Source organism: Canis lupus, chromosome 10, assembly GCF_011100685.1.
Source record: "Canis lupus familiaris isolate Mischka breed German Shepherd chromosome 10, alternate assembly UU_Cfam_GSD_1.0, whole genome shotgun sequence".
Lineage (NCBI taxonomy): Eukaryota > Metazoa > Chordata > Mammalia > Carnivora > Canidae > Canis > Canis lupus.
The window spans coordinates 31,356,355-31,374,669 of NC_049231.1; the positions used below are offsets into that span (position 1 = coordinate 31,356,355).

Below are 18,315 nucleotides of genomic sequence, written 5' to 3' on the forward strand. Positions count from 1 at the left end.
GGGAGCTCTGGTTCATCGTTCAAGCCCCAGCACAGGCATTGAGCTACCTATTCATAGCTCTGGTTCCCATTGACCCTCTCTTCACGAATCACATTCTACGCTCTGTTTGTAGACACATCTCTGGCCAACCACCAGCCAAGCAAGGGCAAGCACCGTCAACAGAGGTGGCTGTGCCTCTCTCAACCCAGTGCACCCCAGGCACATCCTCGCAGGCCTTTCTGGGGTGCTCACCTTGTGCCAGACACTCCTTGCCTGCATTACGGGTATTGACGAGTTGATTTTTCACTGCAGCTATATGATACAGTGTATCCGTCGGCCCTGGCTGGAGGCAGAAAGCATCCCCATTATTCAAACAGAGAATTTAATCTTTAAAAATAGCAACTTAGACATAAAGTGTTGATTTGGTAACTAAAAAAGCAAAAATAGGAAATAGCAGGAAAGAGTTACTGCCCCTGGCGCTGAAGGAACAGAGGGGAGGTAGGAATCATTACATGGGGCTGGCTCCCAGACCTGGGCTGGGGGCTGTAGGCAGCTCTGAGGCAGACCAGGAGGTGCATGCTGCATGCTGGAAAAGCTGCAAAATGCTTCTAGCTGCTGCTAAACGAAGGAAGTGTCACTGCTGCCTTGAAGAACGGAGGTAGGGTGATGCTTGCAGGGACAGGAAGCAACAGGAAGGCCACCTTCCTTTCTCCTCCCCCAGACTCCCAGTCTATCTGGCAGCACCCAGCAGGAGGCGGCTGGCAAGGTAGCAGTAGGGTTTTCAGAGTCCCCACCTCAGCATCAGGAGGCTTGGAGCTGAGAGACAGAAGCTTAAAAGCTGGCACAAGCAGGAACTTTTGCTTTCCCCAGTTCACAGACAAGGAAACTGAGGCACAGACAGTAAGTCACTTGCCCAAGAGCAGAGGCAGGATTGGAACCCGGGCCATGTGGCCTCAGCACCCTTCCTCTTCACCCCTCAGTTGTAAATGGTGAATGAATGAGTGAGCGAGTGAATGGACAGGCCCCCCCCAATAGTGCTTAGGCCCATGCCACCTGCCTACCTCCTTGTCACCCCCCCAGGTCATTCACTGGAACTCCCCCAAGAAGCTGCGGGTGAAGAACAAGCATGTGGAGTTTTTCCGCAACCTCTATCTGACCTTCCTGGAGTACGATGGAAACCTCCTGAGGCGAGAACTCTTTGGCTGCCCCAGCGAAGCAGACGTCAACAGCGAAAACGTAAGAGGCTCGTGGGGCCCTGGATGGACGAGCCGCACCCTTGCCCCTGGTCCCATTGGGATGGGGTGGGGACACTGGTGCTCCAGCGTCTCCCCTGCTCCATGCTCATCACTGCAGGCAGAGAGGGGGTACGCTCAGCCCCGATGAGGTGCACTAACTGGTTCCTTTAGGGGTAGTGTAGGTGGAGAAAGCGTTAGGTACAGGCTCCAGGCATAGCTAGCACCTGTATCTTCCTGTGTCTTCGCTGCTGATAATTTTTTCCTACCTTATACTTCATGTGATGTGCATAGAAACCCTCTTTCTTCCCCCAATCTGAGTGCAGAGATTGAGGCACAGCAGGTTGCTCACAGCAAGCAAGGAGCAAGGTTGGAAGTGATTTGAAGTTCTGGGGAGCAGGAAATGGGGAAGCCGCACACTGTCATGGAAGAAGGCAGGGCATGCTGGGTCAGGCTGACCTGGGCTGGCTTTAATCCCTTCCAGTTACCAAGTACATGACCCCCAGCAAGTTACTCACCCTCTCTGTGCTTCCGTTTCCTCAACCACCAAAAGTAGATGTAAAACTTAAAGGCGGGTTTTGAATTGCATTTAGAGCACCTGGCTCAGCATCTGCCATATGTTAGCTGCTCAATAAATATTTTCTCTCTTTCCTTGACCCTAAGTATTAGAGATAGAAGTGATTGTTCATTCAGTGAACATTTCCTGAGGGCCTCCCTGTTCTGAGCCCTGAGCATGCATAGGTAAAACAAAGGACGATGGTCCCCTGCTGTTGTGGTGCTAATATTCTCATGGGGGAAACACACTTGATAACTATGAATGTTCAGGAAAAATGATCAGCCAGTGGCAGGTGCTACATGGTGGCATATTAATGAGCAGCTGAGCTACTCCACTGGTTTGCAGGGGCCAGGGTGGGGTGGGGCAGAGGGCAGCTTCTCTGAGAAAGTGGTGTTCCATCTGAGTCCTGAATGACAAGAAAGAGCCAGCCATAGAACAGCAAAGGATGAGGGAAATACAAATCAAAGCCACAGTGAGATACCCCCTCACGCCTGTAAAGATGTTTGCTCCCAGAGAACAAAAGATAATGAGAAATGGTTAGATGTAGAGAAGTTGGAACACTGTGCACTGTAATACGATGCTGTGGGTGCTGTGCAAAACAGTATGGAGGTTCCTCAAGAAATTACAGAGAGACCTGCCCTATGACCCAACATCCCACTTCTGGTGTGCTTCCAAAAGAATTGAAATCAGGATCCTGAGGCAGTATGTGCATTGCCGTGGTCACTGCAGCATTACTCTTGATGGCCACAGGTGAAAACAGCCCAGTGCCCATCGACATCACAGATGAATGGATAAAACGCCATGTGTATGAACAATAGGATATTGTCCAACCTTAAAAAATAAGGATATCTTACCATTTGTGACAACATGGGTGAACCACGGAGATGTTATTATGCTAAGGAAAGAAGCCAGTCACAGAAGAATAGATACCGCATGATGCCCCATGTGTGAGACATCTAAAATAGTAAATGCACAGATGTAGACAACAGAATGCTGGTTACCGGGGAGGGGAGAGGGGTTATGGGGAGCTGGTGTGTTTAGTGGGTATAAAGTTAGAGTTACACAACAGGAGTAAGTCCCAGAGATTTCCTATGCTGCACGGTGCTTGGAGTTAACAGGGTGTGGTGCTCTTAAACATTTTAAGAAGTTGGATCTCATGTGTTAAGTGTTCTTAACACACACACAAAAAAACTAAGAAACTTCTGGGGGTGATGGATAATGTGTATTACCTTGATTATAGTGAAAGTAGCATGAACGTAACACGTCTAAACTCCAAATTGTTTTCATTATGTTAACTTTTTAATTTGCCATTTAATATGCTATGTTAATACGCCGTCTCCCCATTTCAGTAAAGCTGGGGAGAGAGGTGGAAGAGCAAAGGAAGTACATTCCAGGTCGGGGGGAGTAGCTAGTACAAAGGCCCTGGGGCAGGCCACAGCCAACATGAAGACCTGCAGGATGGCCAGTGTGCCCAGGGGCTGGAGCCCAGGGAGGAGAACGGCAGATGCTGAGCATCAGAAGGGCAGAAGGCCGAGTGGAAGGATGTTGTGAGCAGGTGAAAGAGTCAGAATTTCCTTTTATTACTATTATCGTTATTATTTATATTCTTATCTTGGATGTCAGGAGAATTCCTTTAGTTCCCAGCGTCAGGGGATGGTGTCTACGGAAGGTCTGGAGGACGCACTCACCTGGCCCTTTACCAGGGTGACTGGTCCCACGGCCACCCTGCCCTCTGGCATCTGCTCCCAGGTCACAGTGGAGTCCCCTTGAGCTCTGGGCCTTCTCCACATCACCTTCCATGCCTTTGTCAGTGTCTGCCCTTCTCCACCACTGGCAGTAGAGAAAAGAATACCATTAAGCACTTGAACTCTGGCTCAGAGTCTGGAAAGCACTTTAGAGGTTTCAACAAATGCTGTGTTCTTCTGGTTTTGCCATCCTCTCTCTACTCAAATCAGTATTTGCCATCATCATCAATATCTGAGTGCCCATTCGGCACTTTTTCCCTCAAACACTAAAATGAAAACTGTTCTCTCACCTTTGTTTTTTCCTACATGGAAAAGACTCCATAAAAAGCCTTGGCAGGATGAAGCCACCAGTTAATTGTTCTATCAGTGTGCTCCCCAAGTGCACTGTTGGGCATCTTACAAAGTGGGACTCCCTTTATAAACTACCCACTTGCACCTCTTTCCCCTGCTGGGTCATCAGAGTGGGGAAGTCATCGGTGGTCCTTCTCCTAATCTGACTGTATTTATTTGCTCAATAAGCATGCATCAGTGCCAGCCACCTGCCAGACACCCTGCCAGGCCACCCAGGTTGAACTTACAGGCTGACTCCATCCCTATACATAAATCGCTTGTCATGTAACAAATGTTAGAGATGCCAAGAGGATGGTCACCTTGGGTCCAGGGGGGGCCATGAGCAAGAGGGCAGCCTTCCCTGAGCACTCACCACAGCTGTTGTCCCAAACACTCTGCCCTTGACTGTGCAATAGCCACAACCACCACCTTTGTTTCTTCTGCATTCCAGTCTCATTCCTAAAGCAGGGCCTTTGTGCTTGCTTCCCCTCTGCCTGGAACACCCTGCCCCTTAGCACCCACCTGTCTCAGAGGTAGCATCCTCAGAAACTTGCCCCCCTCCCCTAACAGGGGCATCCAGTGATGCTATAAGTCACTGTGATGTGCCCCATTTTCTTTTTATCAGAGCACACACTACTATGCACAATTAGTTGGTTCATGCAATTGTCTCCTATTCCCCCCCCCCCCCGGAAAAGAAGAGCAGAATATATAAGACCCTTAGAGACTTTGCCTGTCCTGTTCACCTCTGGGGACTCCTTCCTGTAGCAGAGAAGCAAGCACATCATAAGCACTTAACAAATATTTATTGAACGGGTTGAACAAATAATAGAGACAAAGGAAGTACCAGGTGAGGGGAGAGCAGATGGAAAAGCAGGGAGTCCAATGAGAATATGCTGGTAGTCAGTTTCCTAGAGCACAGGCCTGTTAGGAGTGACAAGGAATGAAGCCGACCGGAGGGGCCTTGGCTTTGCTTAGTTTAGACTGACCCTGTCAGCAGTGAGGAGCCACCAAAGGGCTTTAATCATGGTCAGATTTACATTTGAGAGAAATCACTCCGTGTAGAGAATACAACGAGAAGGACAGATTGGAGGCAGGGAGGCCAGTTAGACCATTGCTACGTCCCAGGCAAAGAGATGGCAATGGGGCTCTGACCTAGGGCAGCAGCGGCAGGGATCAGAGAACAGGTGGGTTGCTTTGTGGGTGCTAAGACAGGGGCAGATACAACTCCCCCTCACAAATCAAGAGGGTAGGTCCCTGTGCCCTGCTGCAGCCAGGTTCCTCTGGCCAAGCCCACCCCCAGAGAGGGGCTGGGACAAGCAAATTGTAACTTTGGGTCCCCGAACATTGTGTCCCTGGGGGGAGTTCCACCCTCTGGCCCTTTGCAGCATGTCGAGTGTTAGGCAAACACAGCCAGAGGGAAAGCACAAGATCCTGGATCTGGGCCAAAGCTAAATGCTCCCAGCCCTGGGGGTGAGGTCGTTAGAGCTTTGACAAGCGCACAGAGGGTGGCAGTGTCAAAGAAATGACGTTGGGAACCTCTTCATAGGACTGCAGGCCCTAGAGGGGAAAGGTCTCCAACAGCAGTGTCTCAGGCAGATAGTCCTTCAAACAGGCACCAGCTGCAGGGCTAGTGATCCAGGGGAGCGGTGCAAATCAAAGTCTGCTCCAGTGAGGGATGCAGACAAGCGGGGGTCATCCTCCCGTGTGAGGAGCACCAGACCAAGACGGCACTTCAGTAGCCCAAGAGAAGGGCATTTCACCGGTAAGGAAGAGCAGGTGCATCACAGGAGACTCCCTGGAGGAGGGAGGATTTGAAGGCTAAGAAAGGTGGACCTAGTGGGAAGGAGGGAGCAGTGGAGACCCGAGGTGAATGGGAACAGGGCACATTCAGGCGAAGGCAATGTGAGGGCATAAGCAGTTGCACAAGATGGTTATTATTTCTTCACCGGGGAGGTGATGATGGTGGTGATGATAAGATGGTGGGCTCCCCTGTCATCACAGATCACTCATTCAGGAGACACGTGACTCAGAGAAGTCATGTGAGTGCTCTGAGGGTCACCATCTGATAAATGGGGACGGTGATGCCTTTGTCACAGTGTTTCGTGGACACTTTATGTTAAATCACCATAAATGGGACTCAGCACCAGGAACACAGTGTTCACTGAGGTGCATTTTTTCACAGATCACGATACTGAACCCATCTGAGATTGGGCCCAAACCTGTTGTTCCACGAATGGTCTTCAGGTTTTGTTAACATTTTTCCTAGGCAGAACTCCAGAGAGGGGAGCTACAGCGTTGCTTAGAGCTCCGTCTATAAGCATCCCAGGGGCTGTCGCTTTAGCTCTGGGCCACACAATCCCAAGTGGATTTCCCACCAATTAAGAGACTCTGGGTAGGAAGGGGAGGCCTTTGGGCTGACCCTCCTGCTGAAGAGAATACACAAGTAAATTCAGGAAGCCAGTGTGAAGCTACGATGGGAGAAGCAGCCCCCATTTTAGATTCTGTGTTTGGGGTTCTTCCTCTAGGACGAGATGGTTTGGTTTGGAAGAGCAGCCTCCATCTGTGGTTTAGATAGGCAGTAGCTGATGGGACACACAGCCTGTCCTGTCCCATGACATCTCTCCATTTTCCTCAGCAACCTTGCCCCTCAGGTCTATCCAGGGAACCCTGGGACTCCACAGAACACAGGTGGATAAGCCCAGATGTTCTCCACCCCAACTCCGTGCAAAAATCCTGCTACAGCATCTCTAACAGGCTTGCATCCGGCCTCCGCTGGAATCCTCCCAAAGACAAGAAGCTCATCACTTACAACAGCTTCCTCCACTACTGGGGAAAGCTCCAGATGCTAACCCATTCTTCCTCATGATGAGTGTAGTCTTCCTGTCTGTAAGGAACCCATTAATCTGAGTCCTGTCCTCTAGAGCAGAGAAAAATAAGGGCACCCTACCCCCTGGCATCCCTGACAGCCTGGCAGCTAGGGTAGCATGTTTCCATACATTGGTTATTTGGAAACATGCAGCTCTTCCTAAGCACTGTATTTGTAAAGCGATGCTGTATCATCAGGAGAGCCTTGTTCCACCTAAGGGTATTTTCCAGATAAAGGAAGCTCACCTTTTAAAATGCAGAGTTATTAGAATATATACATTTGAATCCATTTGGATGGGAATCTTGGTCAAACACATATGCCCCCTTTGGTAACCTAAGTATACGAAACTCAGTTTGCAATTTTCAGTAAGATCACTCTGGCTAGGCTGAGGGGGCAGGAATTGGCTAGAGGAAGGAGGATGCTATTTATCCTGGCAGGAAATGGCCTCGGACTATCCTGCTTATTCTGCAGATTCCTTTCTGACAGCTGTCACTTTGAGTTCATCAGCTTCAGAACAACCCTTTCTGGGCTCACCTCCCTGTTCCTCCTTCCTCTGGCAGCTGAGGAAAGAAAAACCAATGGTATGTAAGTTGGAAAGACCCAAAGTAGAAGAATCATGCGCTGTTGTGGTAGAAGTTCAATTATGAGACATAGCAAACCTCCAAAATGTGCAAACAAAGCAAAAAACAAACAAACAAAAAAAAAACGACCCCAGTGAGCTTTGACCTGTACGTGGAATTGTAAATCAATGGACAGTGTCTGCAGACTTAGAGCTTCTTTAGCCCGTGTCCACAGCAGACCTCGTGAATCGATGGCCCAGCCCATTCCACTCGGGCTCAGCCCTGTTCCCAGCATCCTTGCCAAACCGCCCTCCAGGAAACCAGTACCAGCGTCCAAGTGATGACACAGGAGACTCGGAAGCCTGTTGAGTCTGTGTCCCTATGCTAGACGTTCACCACTCTATCTCCTAGCCTGGAGTCAGCTCTCTGCGTCGCTTCAAGACCTTCCTCTGCTTTTTTTAGCCTCTGCCGATTGGGGTTTCCTGCAGGGAAAGAGAAAAGGAAGTGCAACTTTAATCTTCACCCCAATCGAGGGAGGTAGGCTTTATGAGTCACATTTCACAGATAAGGAAACCAAAGCTCAGAAGGGATGAGTTACTTGCTCAAAGTCAAACAGTTCCTATATGGTGGGCCACGATTGGAAAGCAGGTCTGTGTAACTCAGAAGTGGTAACTGGGGCCATGCTTCCCAAGTGGATGGAGCTCCATGGATAAGATGAATATAATGAGAACTACAGGTTACTTGGTGATGGTTCTAGTGGTTTTTACTTTTACAACCATCTCTTACTCTTTCACAAACCCTGCAAGGTAGTGATCACCTCCATTTCTAGAGGAGGAACTAGAAGCTCAGAGAAGTGAATTCCTAGAACAGGTAGTGGCAGCCCTGGAACTCGTGTGAAGCTTGACCCATGGCTGAGTGGTCTTTGTGCAAATATTTATAACTCTTCGGTCTACACCTGCAGTACCTGGCCTGTACCCCAGCACCCCTGTGTCCCAGGCCTCCTGACTTAATTTTTCTGTATAATATGTACCACTAACTCAATAGATTATATTCTTGACTTCTTTATTTTGTTGATTGTGTCTTTCCCTATGAGAATGGAAGCTCTGTGACTGCAGGGATTTTTACCTGTTTCATTCATCAATATATCTTCATGCCCGTAAAAGATTACCTGGCACCTGGTATGTGCTCAGTCAATTTTGGTGAACACATGAACTATTGTTAAGTCCTTTTCTTTTTAAGATTTTATTTATTTATTCATGAGAGACACACACACAGAGAGAGAGAGAGAGGCAGAGACACAGAGGGAGAAGCAGGCTCCATGCCGGGAGCCCGACACGGGACTCGATCCCAGGACTCCAGGATCACGCCCTGGGCCAAAGGCAGGCGCTAAACCTCTGAGCCACCCAGGGATCCCTAAGTCCTTTTCTTGAAACATCTGTGGAGTGCTGGAAAGATCCCTGTACTTGGAATCAGAACACCTGGCCTGAGAACTAGATCTAGGACTTCAGGGGTAACTCTCCCCTCCCACGGCCTCAGTAATCTCACCTGTGAAAAGGTCAGGAAATAATCCCAGCCTAGGCTGTCATGAGAGTTGATGCGGTTAAGGTGTATGGAGTGTCGCACATCCGCAGGAGGCCTGGTTCCGAATGTGGGCCGAAAAGCTCATCCTGACACCTGAGATCCTGCCTCCCCTCTGGAAGGAGGGTTTCCAGACTCAACTCCCTCATCCTACAAGAGTTTTGGGCAGTCTGTGCGGCCATGTTCCCTGATACCAAGCCCACCAAGAAGAAAGGACCACAGCATCACCGTGGCTCAATTAGAATTTAAAAATAAGACATATATAAGCAGACTCTATAAACACTTTGCAGCATCAGTCTGCACGGCAGTGCCAGGGAACAGATGGCTCTGTGGAAACAGCTGTATCCCAGAGAAACCCCAGAGAAAAACCAGAAAGCATTATTGCTGTCACGTGCAAGCTGCGTGTCACCAGCTCTTTAATCACACGGTGGGCAGCAGAGCCCTCGGGTGGCCAGCACCAGAGCCCTAAGACAGGCTGCCCAAGGCCAGCCTCCAGGGGCCCTCCACAGGCTTGTTAAGCTCTAGAGCCCAAAAGTCACAGCGTTTGCCTGGGAGGCCAGGGGAGAGAAGAGAGGGAAGCGCCATGGGGTCAGGATCCTGGAGAGATGTGTCTGGGCTGCAGGCGCCCCATCGTGGCCTGTCTGCTTTGTTCCCATCAAGCTCCAACTTGTACACATCCCTCATGCATGCCCCTAGGCTCTGGTTGTAATCCATCCAAATAGGTCCTGTCCCCTCGTGTATGTTTGCTTATGGCAGCTCCCTGCCCTCTGCTTCTGGCACACTCTCTCTGCTAGCCAGCTCCTTGTACAGTACCTAAGAGGGCAGCCCTGGAGCAAGACTGCCACAGGTAAAATCTGAGGAGTACTTAGATGAGAGTTCAGGCCATATGCTTAAACTCTTTGTGCCTCAGTTTCCCCATCTATAAAAATGGGAGTCTAACTAGTCCGCCTGATAGGCTCAGTGAAGACTAAATGACTCGGGACAGCTGAAGAGCTGTGGTCAGTGTGGCACACAGCACATGCCCACACCTCTGCCCCCCCCCCATTAAGTTTCGTTGGTATATGAATATGCAGTATTATGATTGCTAACTCACTTCATTTTTTTAAGATTTTATTTATTTATTTATTTATTTATTTATTTATTTATTTATTTGAGAGAGAGAGAGAACACGAGTGAGCATAAGTGAGGGGAGAGGCAGACTTACCCGCTGAGAAGGGAGCCTGATATGGAATTGATCCCAGGTGCCTCTACTAAGTCACTTCTTTATTTCCCCACCCAGACTGTGTGAACAATTTAAGCATAGAAACTGGGGTTCATTCCCCATTCCTAGCACAGGGCTTAGCATACAGTGAGGGCCTATTGTATGCTGTTTACAAATTAATACTGGTACCCAGGAGGGAAGAGACTAGGCCTTTTCCTCATTATTTCCTTAGAGCCTGAGTGCTAGAAAGATTCTCTCTGAACCTTCTCTATATAGCCCTAAACCCATGCCTTTCCCCTCCCGTCAAAGAAGGAAAGTGGCCCATTGTTGGCTTTCCTTAGTAAATGTTTTGAGCTTCCAGAACTTTGTTGATTAATACACCCATGAGCTAGTAATCTTTCCCTACCTGTTTGAGTGGTTTAATAAAGCTTTCCTGCTTCATGGAAAGCCACAGGGAAGAGCCCTGAGGTAGGTTTCAGGAGATATGCGTTAAGAGTCCCAGTTCTCCAAGCAAATCAACTAAGGGCAGTAGGGCAGCCCTGCCTGTCTCACTCAGATATTGGGAGGAACAGATGAAGTCAAGGGTATCAAGGCAACAGAAAACTGAAGGTAAATGTTGAAAGTATAAAGCAGCATTCTGGAGAGTTACTTTACCCACAAGAATCTTCCACCCATGCTGCCAAGGCATCAGAAAGAGCAGTGTCATAAGAAGTAGACTCTTTACTTGGTCCGTTGTACTCAGTCTTCATCACTCACTGGCTAGAAGAGGCAAGCAGGTGTGTTAAAGTATCACAAGCAGTGGTGAAATGGGCTCAGCATGCTAGAAGTGTATTTCTCACATCGGCCCAAATGGATGTTTGTGATTGGCAGGTGGCTTTTCTCCAGATTCAGGGGGCCAAAATCCTTCCAACATGTGGCTCTGCCCTCCACAGAGCCTTGGAGTCCTCTCCTGGATGCCCTTGCTCTGGCCAACAGAGAGGAAGGTGCACAAGTCAGAGCCTTGAAAGTGGTAACCATAGTAGCCAGAACTTGCCCATATTCCACTGACCAGACTTGGCCAGTTACCTTACCAGAAGGAAAGCTGGGAAGGCAGCCTGGCTGTGCACTCAGGAAGAGAAGAGAATATGAATCTTGGTGCATACAGAAGGTCTCCGCCACGGCAGGGAGTGCATGCGTTCAGCATGGTCCCTGTAGTCATAGAACCATCTAGCATTAGAACTGGAAAGAGCCCCAGAGATTGACTAACAAGGCATTGTAGTGACTTGATTACGCACAAGAACGTGGGGAAAATACGCCTGGAGGTAATATCCCAACTCTCACTGTGTGACCTTGAACAAGTGGCTAAACCTTTGAGATGATGAATGCTTTCATCTGTAAACAAGGTGGACAGTAGTTGTCCCTAAGCCGTGGAGTCAGCGTGAGTATTAAATGAGAAAGTGCCTGCAAAGCTCCCCGCACGTTCCCTGACCCTATTGAGCGCTTGATCCTTGAGAGCCACTTTTATGAAACCCAAACTCTGTCTTACAAATCGGAGAAATGACTTGCTCAAGGTCACATTGAAAATGAGTGTCAGAGGAATCAGGTCTGAGTTTCCGGTTATCCCCATAACCTCTCTCTGTAGCTTTTCTTGCCTTTGAAGAAGGCTGGAGCCATGGACGCACTTCCAACCCCTCTGAATCCTCAGGCATGACCAGCCATCATCTCTGATAGCTCAGAGGTCAATCCAGGCCACTGTCCTTAAGGATGGGAAGAAATAAATGCAAACTGCTTAAAGGGCCATTTTCCCTTGAGTCCAAATCTCCCTGTGCCTCAGCTGGCTGCCCAAAGAAGCAATTTAGCAAATGCATTTTATCTCAGGAGAAATCTGTCTTTTGTTTCTGTGACTTGCTTGTCAGGAAGCCTCCTACTCCCCCCTGGCCAGAGTATGGAGTGCGGTAGCGTTCAGACCCTGTTAATGAAATCCCTCCCTCCAGCTCAGCATCTCCCTGGAGAAATCACCCATAGTTTGGGTGGAAAAGAGGTAGTTTTTAAGCTGCTCCAACCTTCCCCTTGAGATAACATCAGCCATGCAGTCAGCAGTAAGAAGTCCTAGATTAGAATTTGAAAAGGTACATAATGCAATCATAATCACATGACTTAGGTTTTGTGTAGCACTTTACAGTTTACAAAGCAGTTTAACACGCATTAACTCCTTTGAGAAAATTGCAGGGAATTTGTTAAGTACCGAAAAGTATAAAGAAGCCAATAAGATTCATCCGTGAATTCACCAGGCAGAGAAAAGCTTTGTTAACACTGTAATGTGTTCCCTTTGCTCTATTTTCTGTGTGGCTTTTTGTTTGTTTGTCTTTTTGCTGTATTGGGATCATACTGCATATGCATTTTTATGGCCTGCTTTTTCATGGAGCATTGTGTCTTCCACGGTCTCTTTGATCCTTGCATCTATCCCTGGGGAGAGGAGTCACTGCACTGCCAAGGTGTCCCTTATGTGAGGTCCCAAGACTGTATTCTCAGTCTGGAACTGTTTCTCCTGAGCCGTGCAACTAGCAGATGACTGAAACTCCCTGAGACTCAGTTTCCTCCTTTGTAAAACAGAGGTGTGTGCCGAAGGATGAAATTAATAAAGCAATCCGCCTGAAAGCATTTAGCACTGAACCTCATCATGTTGATGAGGAATATAACATTAATCGCCGGGAAGGCATCTGGTTGGTCCAGAGTCCCATAGATTCCGACATCATATGTTGGACATCATATTTGATGTGCTTGCCACAATACCCAGTGCGGTTGGTAGACAAGGGTATTCCCTAGACCCTCCTCCTTAGGTACCGTGATGGCCACAGGTGACCTAGGGGTGTGGATGCCACTGAATCATATTAGTGGTACCATGAAGTTCACAGAGCCTACTTATCCCTCCAGGACTGCTGGTAGACCCTCCTGACCAGGTCAGGCCATGCTTTGGTGATTCTGGGTGCACTTCTATTGGTTATTGTTCCTTTTTTTTAACATGAGTACATGGCTGGGAGTATATCCAGTAGAGGCTTGTTGAGCACACAGGGTGCTCTAGATGTTCTAGGTATAGGAAATTCAGAAATGAATGGGATACAGCTCCTGCCTTGAGGATCCCACTATATATGGGTGTTTTTCAGAAAATGGCTCCTGGAGCTATCTATCTTGGAATGTTGTTTCACCCTAACTCAAGAGTATGCTTGCGTATATAGAGAGAAATCCCTATACATACATGCATTTCTCATGCTCTGGCCACTAACTTCCTTTCTCACAGGATGAGGATAACTTCTCTTTTGAAAGCTCATCAAGAAAAACCCTGCTCTCCATTATCACATGCCTGGCCACACCCACCCTCACATGTTCCCTCTGTCTTCACTGTACCAGAAGCCATGCACTCCTGTCAACACATTAAAAACACCACATAGATCAAACTGCACCCTCCAACCCCCACCCCCGGAAACAACCCTGTTTTTGCAGAGAGCTTTGCAGATGTTTATTCTCTAAAAGGGAATAATTGCATGTGCCCTTTTGCAGTGTAGTTGAGAGAGAAGGAGGATATGAATTGGTTGTTTCCAGTTGAGGGGCAACATTGTGGTTTCTTGGTATATTTGGGTTCCTCAAGGAAGATGTGGGGACTGTCTCTGACACTCATGAGACAGAAGTGCTATCCAGGCTCAGCGAGCTCCAGCCTTCACTGCCATTGCCCTACTGTCTCCTCCAGGTGGTGGTTGAGGATGGAAAGTATCCACCCAGGCGTCTCCATTTCCTAACTCTGATAACAACCATGTAACAGATGATGTCTGCTGTGTCTTTAAACACTGTACTCTGCATATGCAGGATCTCTTGGAATCCTCCTACAATCCCCTGGGGTAGTTCCTATTATCATCCCCATTTTTACACTTGAAGAAGTCAGGGCCCAGAAGGGTTAAGCACCTCACCCACTCACCAAAGACTGTGCGGACAGGAGTGGGATAGAACCAGTCGTCATTCAGCCACGGTGCCATGTGTGCTTCTTGACCCAAGGCTGAATGAGCATCTTTCCTGGAGAGGCAGCTCGGTAGTAGAAGAATACAGACCCAGGTTCAACCTCCCTGAGTGACCTCAAGATCTCGACATTGCTTTTCAGCTGTCAAATGAGGCTGCACATGCCTCCCGGAGGGGCTCCAAGAAAGGAGATCACACCTACCCAGCACCTTGCACAGAGCCTGATGCATGCTTGTTTGCTGTCTAACACATTTTCAACCATCACAGACCCTTGAACTGCAAATATAGGAACAAATAATGGGCTTAAGAATGATCACCTTCTATGCATACTGTTAGAGGATACAGAAAGAAAGTTAGAAGGACAGGCCTTCTAATGATTATGGTCTTCATGCAGCAAATATTCCGCATGCATGCAGCACATGAATATTAAGCATCTGTCATGCAGTGGGCACGGTGCTAGGGGCAATGGTACAGTGTCACCGTGTCACCAGGAAAGTTGCCCTTAAGTAATTTCAGTTCAAACTGACAAGTGCTTTAGTGGAGTTATGAATCAAGGCCTCTCGGGGCACAGAGAAGTGGACCAGTCCTACCTGGCAGGGCTAGCAAAGGTCTCAGACAGACAACGTGTCATCCAGGCTGAATTTTGAAAGGTAAATAGAAGGTCCCCTGGTGGAGAAAAGCAGGTGAGGGGAGGGAGGGCAGTAGAGAGGGTAGGACACATACAAAGTCTCAGAGGGAGAGAAAGGCAGGTTTGGGGAGCAGAGAGGGCATTGGTGCAAGTACAGAGTACCTGGGGGTGGGGGCGGGGGAGCGATGGGTCAGGGAGCAAGAATATGATTATCAGCAAGGATCTGGATTTAATCCTGCATGTCAGAAGGGGCCCCTTGGCTCATAGAATATTAGATGGAATGAGAATTCCAGTTTCCTGGCCTTACATGGGTCACACTGTCGGCATAATAGGAATCTTCAAATAGGCCAGAACTTCAAATTTAACATGAAAAATTGAAGAGACTCCCCGACTGCATCCTTGTTAACAGTTAAAAATTTTAAAGGTGGGTGAGAATATCTCATAGATCACTGGATCTCAACTGATCCTCCAAGCAGCATTTGGAAATATGGGAGGGGGGTGCATTTGGAGTTGTATAGGCTGTATGGAGAACTCTACAAGCATTTAGTGGGCTGGGGCCCAGGAGGCTAACTGTCTGAGGATATATTGGACAGGTCACATAATGAAAAAGCTCCCTGCACAAAATCCCAGTGACACCATATGGGTTATCTGTTGCTCTAAACTTGTAAAACCTCAGTGGAATACAGGAAGCTGAGCTTGGCTGGCCTTGCTCCCACAACTGAGGCAATTGTGGAGCTCCTGCCCTGCTCCAGGTGTGTCTCATCCTCTAGCAGGCCAGCCCAGGCATTCTCTCAGGGTAGTGGTAGAGGCACAAGAAACACACACTTTCTCCTTGAAGCCTAGTCTCAGTATTAGGGCAGCATTGCTTCCCTACAGTTTTATTAGCCAAAGCAAGTCACATGACAAAGAGTAGAGATGTGGGAAGGGGTGAAGAATTGAAGGGATTAAAGCACTCTTCTGCCATTGCACACGTCTTGAGAAATAAAGCTATAGCTTAATCTATCAAGACAATGGTTTTAACTGAGACAGGGTCATGAAGAAGTGAGTTAATATAATTCTTTTTTATTACACTATTGATTTGGAGATTTAAAATATATACATACACCTTTTTCTTAGAAAAAATGCTCTGTTACATTCAGCCAGGTTAGTAGCTCTAGCCCCACAAACTAAACTACATTCAACTATCTGCCATCATGTGATACACTAGGCTGATGTCACAGAAAGAATCTTGTAACCAGCGATTTGACCTTTAGTAAATTCAATTGAAATTGTTTGCATATGTTAAATCCACCCATTCTAAGTGTATAGTTTGTTGACTTCTCATAAATGTATAACCCATGTAACAGTGGGTTACATGTAACACTGTAACCATGACATAGAACATTTCCATTCCACAAAAGACTTCTCTCCTGCTTCTTCTCAGTCCATCCACTCTGCCGCTACACATCCACTGATCTCATTTCTGTCCCTATTGAAGTCCTTTTACTTTTTCATTGCAAATCTTCATCTATAAAACAAGCATAGTCACCCCTGCCTGGGAGGGACACGGTGGGGTTGGCATGACATGGTTGTATATTGGGCAGCTGCACATCCTCAGACAGATCTGCACATCCAGACAGATCTGGATATTGTGCATCTGCATATGCCGGTGTCACACGCTAAATCCTTGTTTCTCTGTTGGCAGGTCATCCAGCTGTTGCATTGGTTGGGGTAGGAAGGCAAGTAGAGCCACGTAAAGAACTTCTCTAGGCAGATTAAGGGAGCGGGACTTCCCAAGAGTTAGAAAGAAGAAAGAAAAGTGGATGCCAAGTCTGATTAAACTTGGCTGAAATGAAAGGAATAGATTTTTAAATTTTGTCTTTGGGTTGGTCTTTTCAATACCTGGTACAGAGATTGAAGTCTGTAGCTCTAGACAAGAGAGAAACTCATGCAAAGGTACTGTTCCATTTGGATTTCGGTACCTTCTTCCCTGTTATTTGAAATTATTGTACTAGGTCACCTATCAAAGCATTTTTTTGTTTTTAAGGAGTTTCTGGTTGCTTATACATTTGTCATTGGTGAACACCATCATTCTCAGCCTAGATGGTGCTTCTTTCCCAGATGGCAAGGACAACTGCCCTTAATTATTGCCTTTTTAAAATTAAATTGCTAAATAAATAAATAACTAGCTAGCCAGCAGAGGAAACTAAGACCAGCGATCCTGTCCTATGTGTGACCCATCAACAAAATCCAGTGAATAACCAACTCAGCCAGAGGCAGGCTCCTAGCTCCCTGGAGCTTACCTTCTTGATCCCATACGCGCGCCCCCCACCCCCTTCTCCTACTTTTCAGCTCCAGAAGCAGCTCTCTGAACTTGATGAGGATGACCTGTGTTACGAGTTCCGGCGAGAGCGGTTCACCGTCCACCGAACCCACCTTTACTTCTTGCACTATGAGTATGAGCCCGCTTCGGACAACACGGATGTCACCCTGGTCGCTCAGCTCTCCATGGACAGGTAGGCAGACGGGCCCTGCCCTCCCCACAATCACTACCCTGCAGCTCTATACTGGGTCAAAGGGAAAAAGGAGAAATTACCTCACAGGCGTAGGCTTGGGTCACACACCTTCCTCTCCAGCCCTGAAAACCAGGGGCTCTTGTCTTCTGGTGAGGGTGGTGGTTTTGAGAACAGAAGAATTGATTCTTAAAAATAGAGCTCTATGCAAATTACTTCAAGGAAAAGGGGTATAGTATAGGCAAATACATAATCTGGAACCACTATCACTGCTAGAAAGCAATTGCTATTTCTTTTCTTAGTATATCGATGAAACAAACATCCATCAAGCCTTTATCAGAAGTACTGACATGATCCCTGCCCTTACATGGCTTACACTCCAGTGCACTGATTCTTAGCTTTGGCTGGGGACAAATTGAATCACCTGGGGAGTTCTTAAAACAAATTCACCTTTGAACTCCATTGCAAACTAGTAAAGTAAGAATATTTGTGTGGTTGGACACTTTGGATTGTTTTATGCATGCCAGGGTTAAGAACATGAGTATTGTGGTATGAACAGCAAGAAAATAGTTAAGTAAAATGATTATGTATAAAATGATTATAATTGTGATAAGTGCTTGGAAGGAACCGAAACTGATAATAACAATGTCAAGAGAAGGACCTTTTTAAGGTAATGTGGTCAGGGGAAATCTAAGGAGGGGCCATTTCTGCAAAGACCTAAAGGATGAGAAAAGGAGTCAGGAATGTGAGTTGCTGAGAAGAAGAAAAAAAAAAAATCCAGGTGGATAAAATAAAAAGTGCAAAGGCCCTGTAGTAGAAAGGGGGTTCAGGGATCCCCGGGTGGCGCAGTGGCTTGGCGCCTGCCTTTGGCCCAGGGTGCGATCCTGGAGACCCGGGATCGAATCCCACGTCGGGCTCCCTGCATGGAGCCTGCTTCTCCCTCTGCCTGTGTCTCTGCCTCTCTCTCTCTCTCTCTCTCTCTCTCTCTCTGTGACTATCATGAATAAATAAATAAAATCTTAAAAAAAAAGGGGGGGTTCACATTCAAAAACATGATAGAAGATCAGTGGCTAAAGGATAGCAGGAAAGTGGCATGAGATTAAAATTATAGAACAAAGTCACCAAAACATTTGGATTTTATTCTCAGTGTGGTAAGAAGTT

General features: G+C 47.5%; 1 protein-coding gene across 4 annotated transcripts in view; it reads left to right on the plus strand.

The window, feature by feature from the left end:
* LARGE1 (LARGE xylosyl- and glucuronyltransferase 1) overlaps positions 1-18,315 on the plus strand; it is a 526,275-nt gene that overhangs the window by 469,135 nt on the left and 38,825 nt on the right. For all 4 annotated transcript variants that reach the window (XM_038550745.1, XM_038550743.1, XM_038550744.1 and 1 more), the window contains 2 exons: positions 1,060-1,215; positions 16,994-17,157. In XM_038550745.1, coding sequence (XP_038406673.1) covers positions 1,060-1,215; positions 16,994-17,157 — 320 coding nt within the window. The remainder of the gene's footprint in view (positions 1-1,059; positions 1,216-16,993; positions 17,158-18,315) is intronic.